Source organism: Trachymyrmex cornetzi, unplaced genomic scaffold (assembly GCF_001594075.2).
Source record: "Trachymyrmex cornetzi isolate Tcor2-1 unplaced genomic scaffold, Tcor1.1 scaffold287, whole genome shotgun sequence".
Lineage (NCBI taxonomy): Eukaryota > Metazoa > Arthropoda > Insecta > Hymenoptera > Formicidae > Trachymyrmex > Trachymyrmex cornetzi.
Genome location: NW_017297556.1, coordinates 122,582 through 132,678, shown reverse-complemented (window position 1 = coordinate 132,678; position 10,097 = coordinate 122,582). Strand labels below are relative to the sequence as shown.

The window sequence follows — 10,097 nt, the reverse complement described above, 5'->3', positions numbered from 1 at the left end:
TGCAAGACAGAGAGGTCCTCGGATCTCTCTATCCTATAGCCAATCAACACGCAGAAAAAGCTTGTCGTACGACAAAAACGCACAAATGAAATATCGTTCTAATACAGTGAATGATATCCTAGTTGTTTGCTAATGTACGAAGATGACATGATCACTGTCACACTGTGTCGCTTTCTGAAAAGCAACAACAATGTGTCAATAGATACATGTATACATAGCACGTATATTTATAGCTGCTCCTTGATGAATACAAATATAATATTACTGATGTATTCTTATGTACAACATTAGAATAATGCATCTTTATCGTAATTATGTGAATATATACGCACATTAGACATAGACATTACACATGCTGAAATATTCATGCAGATATTCTGTATATCTATTTATACATAATATTAGAATTTTGTGTGTATCGTGTAATGTGTGTGTATGTATACATACAGTTTAATTTTATTATTACATAAAGAGACATTAGTAAATATGAAGTACAGTTACATTTTATATAATAATGTGTGCACATATACACACATAGATCAGTGTACACAAAACATTATTCTATTATTGCATATAGATGCATAAGTGATACATATGTAATTCTAGAATAATACTTTTTGTGTAAGCATTTATACATTATAATACACATAAAATGTAATTGTACATATTCATTAATATATCTTCTTATACAGTTATATACAGTGTCACGTCCGGGGCGCGTGAGTGCGAATGCCCCTCGGACGCGGCGTGGGCTTCGACGCGTCCGACGCGTCCGACGACGGCTCGGCGTGATTCTCGCCCCGAGCAGCAAGGACGGTAATCGCGGTTACGGAGGTTAAGAGGGAGGTCGACGGTCACAAAATGATTACATGAAAACCGCTGGTTCTCAGGGTTCAAGACGTGCGTTTATTGAAGATTTTCCATAAGAAGTCGCGCGTGGAAAGGAATTGTCCGGTGACGGACGCGATCTCTAGGACCGTAGGCACCGGTCTCGCGGGTAGAGGCGGTGGTGGCGGCGGATCCTGGCAGTTGCCAGGCACGGGATGGTAAAATCCCGGCGGCTGAACGATGCGCGGGTCGGCGAATTCACGCGGGTCAAATTCCTCTCGCCAATAGTACTCCCGCCGCATTCGCTTGAGAGCCTTGTCGCGACCAGCGCGATTTCCTTTCGGCATCTACAATCAAGGGCGCGGTGAGTCTAATGGTGCTTCGGGGAGTGTCGGGCGAGATAGTATAAGTGATTGTGGAAATCTTAATTTCTATAACGACAGGCGGTTAGAAATAGGGTGAGTGGTAGGGGGCCCTGAAGGGGGCTCTTGCTCACCGCTCGGAAGGCTGCCAGGGCTCTGTGTTGAGCGACTGGGGGCCTGGGTTAGGACGCCCTGGAGACCCTGAGAGGGGCTTCCTAGAACGGAATTCAGGGAATGAGATTTTAAAGGGATGCCTCGGCGGCCCTGAGAAGGGCTTCCTAGGCTCGGTTGTAAGGCCACTGTCGCCCCGGAGGATAGGGAGCCTGGCGCGGTTCTCTTGCGCCACGACGCGCGAGGCTCCCTGCTCCAGATTCACAAAATTTTAATGACGATCGGACGACACAGACGACACAGACACTTCGAGCCGCTTCGGTTATTCGCGGGAGGAGGGAAAGTAATAACAAAAAAAAGAAATAGAAGACTATAGAAGTTTATTTGCTCATTATTTCACGTTTGCGAGTCATTACCTCGGGGTTCCGAAAAATTATTATTTACAAAAAAAAAAGGAAAGAAAGTGCGATTGAGGCGGAAGTGCCACATGTAGCTTACTGTGCGGTGCGGTGTTGCTCGGCTATCCTTTAAATCGCCCGGTATGGGGGATGGTCCTCGGGAACTTTGCAGATAATCGCCTACGATCCGCTCGAGAGGGTCTCCGGTTGGAGTTACACCCACACACAAGCACTGTCTTGTTCCTCTAGCTCTAACTATGACTCTAACTCTGGCTTTGACACCGATACTCTGACTCTCTGACTATGACTCTCTGACGAAAAGACCGAAAAAGACCCGTAAGCTAGCTCTGATGTGCGCTTTTATAACGTTAAAAGTGATGGTGCTGAGCGGGAAAGGGGGTTGACCTGTCAACAGTTACTCGAATCTTTTGAAATGTTCTAGAAAATTCGATCAGATGAGATTTTGTTAAATTTTGCTGTCTTAAAAGAGGAAATTGTCAAATTTGAATGTTGACAGGGCCCTCTTAGGCGCTCCGCCCCTGTGCTGCATAGTGTGCAGTCGCTGTGCGCGTTTATTCGCGTTATATTTCCGTCGAAGGATATTTCCCTTTTTTATAAATAGAGTTTTGGATACAGAGCGTTCGTGCGTTACTCGTATCGCGGAGCTTCCAACGGACTTTCGCAGATTTTGTTGGAAGCTTTTGGTGCACTTGAGGATGCAATTTAGCTATGTATTCTCGATCGTAAGCGCAGTATTAGCCGCTTTATGAACCAGCGCAATTATATTTGCAATTGCAATTGTTGAATTTAAATGAGGCGAATTTATTAATTTATTCGAAATACTGCGATAGATCGAGAATACTAGAGGGGTTCTTAGTTCCCTATGGTTTAGGTTTTAATATCATGGGGTGCTTTTTCGTCACGCTATTGAATTAATTGAATTTTCTTGCGATTAATAAAATTAGATCGCGCAAGCGCAGTACAGCTTTGCAACAGCTGTTTGATCACGCGCTAAGCGCGTGATCACGGTTCGCGAGAGTTCCGCGGCAATCGTGACAGTTCGCGTTGTCATAGCAACGCGTCTGACGTCATTGAACGTGACGTTCGCTTGCGCGCAAATTTCGGCGGACGTTAGTCATCAAATCTAACTTCTGTAATTAAGCAATTCAACATATCTCGTATTTTTCTATTAATACGATCTTACTCTATTACTACATGAAGAATTTTTTGCCAAATATTTACTTGTTAAATAATAAACAAGATTTAAAGGTGCATCTCAATGAAACTTGAAGAAATCCAAATTCTAAAATCTTTTTTTACAACGACTACAAGCATGATTTAATAATGAATTTTACACTAAATAGTTTTTAATCTAAGAGCAATAAATTTGTGGTGGAACCAACAGCGTTTATTAGTTCAGCCGAAACGCCATTATCTCATATTAGACGCCTATCTCATAATAGGGGGCTTTCCTCTATTATATTTATTCATAAATAATGTAATTAATATTAATATATTGCGAGTTAATTAGTCATCAAATTAAAAAGATTCACGAAAATACCTTCATTATCGCTATAAGTGGATCAAACTTGTTTACATATTTCTTATCGCCACCACCGCTTATCCGATGACTCCTCTTATCGTCAATCTTTTCTTTTGTCTTTTCGATTTGTTTGTGTGATACATTTTGCTGATCGACCTCGTCAATAATTGCCTCAGAATATTTAATTTCCTCTTTCTCGTCTTCCCGCAGGATTCTCTTCACATCTGATATAATAAGCTTCTTATCCTCTATCATCGGTCTTGAGGTATCGACAATATGTATGAAAGATTGCTTCTTCAAATCCTTCAATCTTCGTTGACGTGTCTTCCATTTCATTCTTTCTTCATTTCGCTCCACGATTTTTCTTTCATATTTACATTTACACACGGGCTTTACTACCTTCAATCGACGAGGTCTATAATAATTTATATATTTTATAATATACAAAGTCGCTGATATTGATCATGTTTAAATGATATATTGAAAATTAAATATCAAATTACTTGTTTATTAAAACAAGTCAAAATTATTAATTACTGAATTTAATGCTGCAAATTAAAAGAATTAGTACAATTAAAATATAATGAAATATTTAATAACTTCAATAATTATGATTTTGTTTAACTAATGTTTTTTTTCCTAACCTGTAACTTTGAGCAATTTTCTTGCAGGTCGTCCAGCAAGGTATGTTATTATCGCGTTGGGTAAAATAATCTGTCAGTGCTGCATCCTTCAAAGCTGTCTTCCATCTTTCTTCCGGTGATTTGGATTCCATAAACTTTTTTCTAGTCTCTTCAAGATCTTTCTTCTGATCGATGAAGTAGTCTTCTTTAATGACGACATTATTACAACAATTGCATGAGTTTGATTTTTTCCGTATTTTTTCTACCAAATTTTTGGATCCGGAATGCTTTTCTATTAGCTTCAATCTTTTATCCATAGCTTTGCTAACACACATGTCGTATGGCGATTCGAGAAGATCATATTCTGGAACATATTCGTCACTTCTTCGGGGACTAATGGGTGGCGTAACGTAAAGGACACCGTCAATGATTCTATTCTTTTCCTTTAATTTCTTTCTGCTAGCTCTTCTTTCATCTCTTTTCTTCTCAACCAAACCACTTACATTATACGTAAGAATCTTTTTCTTGTTTCTATTTTCCCTACATTGGCAAGGTCGTCCTCCAGGACGTACTGCCATTGTCTCTAGAGGATAATCCGGCTCGCAGAGATAGGCCACAGTCTTTTTTGCTGGAAGTTCCTGCTCCGACTTCGTTCTCCAACCGCAAGGTTCCTTTTTGGTTCTACGTATCTCTTCTTTGTTACCAGTAGCTGAAAAATCTATCTTTTCAGTTTTCTTTTCTGGAATACGTTGACTAGTTGCCAATAATTTTTCTGGGAGAACCGCCGGCTGGATATCTCCTAAAATCCCCGCGAAAGGTTTGAACATATTCTTTAACCGCGCCATTTCTCGTTTGCGATTTTCAATTTTCTCAGCTTTATCTACTATGTTTTTCTTTCCATTTTTCTTCACAAAACTATGTTTAGTTAGCTTACTAATTTTGTTAGATTGCTTAGTTAGATTGTTACGTAATAATGATCTCGTTTGTTGCTTCTTTTCCGTTTTAGATATTGTCACCGATCCGGAAATTGTATTGAACAATTTTGTACCTTTTTTATTAAAAGTAATTCTCTTTAAAGGTATCGGTTCTATTTTTTGGTTTTTTATATATTTTTTTTCCTTTTTTCCTTTGCTGATTCCTTTTTGAAATTTTTTCGATGATTTTAAGGAGATTTTTGTATTAATTTTCTTGGCTAAAGTATCATTTTTTATTTTCTTTAATTTCTTCGAGAAGATGTCATTTTGCTTCTCTTGCATTTTTAATGGCAAAGAAGTTGTAGGCCATTCTGGAGATGTCAACTTCAAGGTTGCTTCATAATCTGTTTTAATTATTTTTGCTGGGGGCACAATTCGTGATATATTCCAAGGATCGTCATAAGCAGGATAATCAGGATTAGGAATAAATTTATCTCTCTTTTTTTTTATAATATCTTTTTCTGGAACTTGAATCTCTTTCTTAATCGCTTCAATGAATTTTATCTTGTCTTTCACTTCTTCTTCTTCTTCTTCTTCTTTTTGTTTTCCTATTTTTCTTCTTTCCATCTTCATTATTTCTTTCATGAAAGGATTATATCTGCAGAATTTATCTCCAGGATATATTTTGCAAGAATATGCACCTAGTTCTTTTGGTCTATACTTCTTTGCGGGACACAATCCTTTTTTCATCCAAGGAATGTTTTCCTTGCTTACAGATAAACTAATATTCTTATGAACCATTTGTTGAACAGAACATGAACAAGGTGGAACATTTTTAATAGAGTGAATTATGCTCGTTCTAATCTCATCCTCAGCAACCTGATTAATAGGTAATTCTGTTGGATTTTGTCCTGAAGATTGCATCGCTATCGAATCTGCGATATGTCTGTCAAAAATAATATATTCTTGTACTTTATGATCATTGAATCACTGAGTTTTTAAAATATTAATTTTCAAAATTTTATAATTTTTTAAGCCTTGAAGAGAAGTTTTGAAAGGATTATAAGATTATAAAATATATCAATCTTGCTGGGTGTCACATTAGCCAAGCCTCGTAAGTTACAGGATAAAAAAAATTTAAATTGGAAAACCGCGGGTTTTAAAGATTCTAGAATCCAAAATTCTATAATTAGAATCAGAGGATATCAAAATTCAAACATGTAAACATTCACATTTCTGAAAATTTTGAAATTAATATTAAAATTGTTAATTGTTGTGATCTATTTAATTAATAACTGACCGTAAAAGACAAATCTATCGGAAAAGATAGATTTTCCGATAGATTAAAAATGTAAAAAAAAGGCGTCAAGTATATTTTGCAGAAAAAAGATACCAAAGATAATGCTATAAAAAAAGAAGTAAAATCAAAATAATATTTCAAGTGTCTCTATTTGGAAAGTCCCATAGAACACAGTTCTCTGAACGGCATCTTGAAAACTTCCTTACGATGTAGACGTCTTTTCGATATCTTTTAAGACAGTGTTGTATGGAATAATTTCTCATAATTATAATATATATACTACACAAAGTACACATGACATTTGAAGTGTATTAAGTATAACAACATATTAATGAGAGAACGAAATGCAATAGATAGCGTAATGAGAGGCGTGGAAACTGAAAAGGAATTTTTACATCGATAACAAGTAGAAAATTGTAGAAAGAAAAAATCGAAAACGAGCAAGATCTCCAGCAGCAGCATACTTGACGCGCCCGCCTTGTTCATAATTCGATTCATGCAAACAATTTAATAAATATTTTATTATAATTATAAACTATTTTTTGCAAATTAAAGAAATTTTATATATATTCAAATTGTTATTATAGTATTGATATATTTCATATTTAACAAGTGCACATTCAAATATTTTTCTATGAGATAAAAAAAATTTTTGATACTTCTTAATACTAAATTTTTAACCCTTAAATTTTTTTATTGTAGTAATAGAATTTGAAATGTATTACAGTAATATTAGCAGTTATTGTTCGACATAATATTATTGTCTTTAATTATACTTGATTCTCATGAAAATAGAAATCTAAATATTATATTTCTTATTTAATAAAACTTTTTAGAAACAATGCACGACTCATTTGCGGATTAGGGATTTTATTATCAAATAGATTTAAAAGCGAGTTATACGTGAAATTGGACTCATATATATTCCTTGTAACATATTTCGAAATTACATTGTCTATGTGTTAATATCCTTTTCTAAGTAGAATGAATTAGAATGAATTATACTATAACGTTAATTTTATTAAAATGTTTAAAATTTTATTAAATCGTAATTAATTTTTATTGTCATTGATCTACGTATTATTGACAAGTCAGGATGCAAATGACTGTCTTAGCAATTTTTATTTTAAATTACCATTATACGAGTAAACAAGACGAGCGCGTCAAGTACGCTGCTGCTGGAGATCTTGCTCATTTTCAATTTTTTATTTCTACAATTTTCTACTTGTTATCGATGTAAAAATCCCTTTTCAGTTTCCGCGCCTCTCATTACGCTATCTATTACATTTTGTTCTCTCATTAATGTGTTGTTATACTTAATACATTTCAAATGTCATCTGTACTTTGTGTAGTATGTATATTATATTTATGAGAAATTATTCTATACAACACTGTCTTAAAGGATATCGAAAAGACGCCTACATCGTAAGGAAGTCTTCAAGATGCCGTTCGGAGAACTGTGTTCTATGGGACTTTTCAAATAGAAATACTTGAAATATTATTTTGATTTCATTTCTTTTTTTATGGTATTATCTTTGGTATCTTTTTTCTGCAAAATATAATTGACGCCTTTTTTTTTACATTTTTAATGTCTTTTCCGATGAAATTTCACGAATTTTTGCTAAGTATTATTTTTATTATCACATTTTCATAATTGTTTGATTATGTAAAGATATTGCAAAATATACTTGATGCTTTTTTTACATTTTTAATGTCTTCCGGTTGATTATCATTTTCTAATTTAATTAAAAACTATCAGCTTATAATTTCGTTCTGTCTGATCTCTTCATATTAATCAATTTTCATCAATTTACTCGTGCTCTCATTCGAACATATACATATAAATATTCATAAACATATATAATTATGTATGAGATATGTCTATATATGTTTATACATCCTTCTTAATTTATAAAATTACTTTTTAATATACTAAAAATAATAATAATAATGAGAATTATTAAAAAATGTAAAAGAATTGCTCATATATAGTTGCATGTAAAATTATAGTTATGTATGAGCAAATTTTTTTATATTTTTCCTTACTTATTTAATTTTTTCTAAAACAAACAATGCGAAAATAGTCCCATTAATTATTTTTCATGTTTTCTAAATATTATTATTATTTTTAGTACACTAAAATTGACTAAAAAATAATTTTACAAAAGAAAGATGTATGGACATATTTCATGTATAATTATTTATGATTATAAATATTTATGCGTGTTTATATATGTTTATACATATATTTAGACATATTATTGTTTAAAAAATTTTTTACCGAGAAGTAAATAGATAACATAGATGAGTAGATAGATAACGTAGACATTATGATAAATATCATAAATAGACAAATAAAAACGCAAATAGGTGAATAGATGAAATATTGGAAAATGGATAGATAACATCGATAGGTGAATAAATAATGTAGATATATAAATAAATAAAATAATGTATACCGACAGATGAGATGTAGAAGAATTGGGAAAGATATGCAGAAACGATGCAAAGAAGTGCAAAACAAATGCGGAAGAGATGTAAAGGAAATGTAGAAGTGGTGCGGAAAAAATGCGGAAAAGATGAAAAAGAGTTGCGGAAACGATAAGAAGAGATGCGGAGAAGTGCAGAAGAAATGCGAAATTATATATAATACGGGAGAGATGTGAGAGAGATGTGGTACTATTATAGAAAAAGTGCAAAAAAGGTACATGAAAGATGCGGAAGAGATGCCGGAAGGATTCGAGAGAGGTCCGGAAAAAGTGCAGAAGAGGTGTAGTAAAAGTTCAAAAAAGATGTAGAACAAGTGTAGAAAAAGTGTCGAAAAAGTGCAGAAAAGATGTAGAAAAAGTGTAGAAAAAGTGCAGAAAATAAGTGTAAAAAAAGTGTAGAAGAGGTGTAGAAAAGATTCAGAAAAAGTGTAGAAAGTATTGAAAAAAGGTGCAGTAAAAGGGGACAAAATTTAGCGAAGACGACGACGACGACGACGATGACGACGACGTATCTGAATAAATAAATAATTTTTAATTATATAAGCGAGTTTATTCCTGTAAAGGATATGCTGTAGCATCTCTTTCATGAAACATGGTATTATATTATTATGTACGAGGGTCGTCTGAAAAGTTTTGAGCCTCATCATGAAGATGGCGTTACTCGTCAAAGCCATTCTGGTATTATAATCGTGATACTTATGAAAGATATCTGTGACAATTGTGGCCACTTTGGATGTTCAGTTCTTGTTTGACATTCATTTGTGTCGTCATTTTGTAAAAATGGAAAAAATTGAATATGCTATAATTAAATTCTTGCATTTGAAAGGCAATACGTCTACGCAAATTAAAGCTGAGTTGGACGCTGTTTACGGGGACTCTGCCCCATCATTTGCCACCGTGAAAAGATGGGTAGCTGAATTTGAACATGGTCGTACCAGCTTAGCTGATGATGAGCGTTCGGGACGGCCAACAACTGCGACCACCACCGATAACATTGAAGAAATTAATCAAATGATAATGGACAACCGTCGAATTAAGATTAGGGAGATAGCAGAGACTGTTGGAATATCAAAAGAACGTGTTTGTCATATATTGACTGAAGAATTAGGCATGCGTAAGTTAACCGCGCGTTGGGTGCCGCGCTTGCTCACTCTGGATCAAAAACGGCATTCGAATGAATTTTACATTTTTAAGGTCCTGTTGAAGCGGTTTAAGCGAAACGAATCGGATTTTTTGCGTCGATTAATAACGGTTGATGAAACTTGGGTCCACCACTTCACTCCTGAAACGAAAGAACAATCAAAACAGTGGACTGCGAAGGGTGAACCTGCTCCGAAGAAAGCGAAGACGGTTTTATTGGCGGGAAAGGTGATGGCGACTGTTTTTTGGGACGGTCATGGAATTGTGTTGATCGACTATCTTGAAAAAGGTAAAACAATAATAGGGACGTACTACGCATCATTGCTTGACAAGCTGAAGGCAGAAATTGAGAAAAAACGACCGCATTTGAAAAAGAAGACAGTGTTGTT

At 34.7% G+C, this 10,097-nt stretch overlaps 2 protein-coding genes across 2 annotated transcripts in view; both read right to left on the bottom strand.

Moving 5' to 3' along the window:
* Positions 1–3,097: 3,097 nt before the first annotated feature.
* Positions 3,098–5,020, bottom strand: LOC108762272 (uncharacterized). Its single transcript, XM_018509208.1, has 2 exons — positions 3,887–5,020; positions 3,098–3,657 (listed from the first exon to the last, which is right to left on the bottom strand). The coding sequence occupies exons 1-2, from the start codon at positions 4,708–4,710 to the stop codon at positions 3,249–3,251; spliced, it is 1,233 nt and encodes a 410-aa protein (XP_018364710.1). The 5' UTR covers positions 4,711–5,020; the 3' UTR covers positions 3,098–3,248.
* The window catches only part of LOC108762268 (uncharacterized), a 17,167-nt gene continuing 11,860 nt past the window's right edge, over positions 4,791–10,097 (bottom strand). The window contains exons 9-10 of the mRNA XM_018509200.1: positions 4,914–5,725; positions 4,791–4,798 (exon numbers count right to left, since the gene is read on the bottom strand). Of these exons, the coding sequence (XP_018364702.1) occupies positions 4,791–4,798; positions 4,914–5,725 (820 nt within the window). The remainder of the gene's footprint in view (positions 4,799–4,913; positions 5,726–10,097) is intronic.

What these genes read in the sequence shown, in the direction of transcription:
- LOC108762272 (XM_018509208.1), bottom strand. Translation starts at nt 4,710, where the DNA reads ATGGCGCGGTTAAAGAATATGTTCAAACCTTTCGCGGGGATTTTAGGA. An exon ending in AAAATTGCTCAAAGTTACAG is followed by an intron (nt 3,658 to 3,886) that starts GTTAGGAAAAAA and finishes AAATTATTATAG; the next exon opens with ACCTCGTCGATTGAAGGTAG.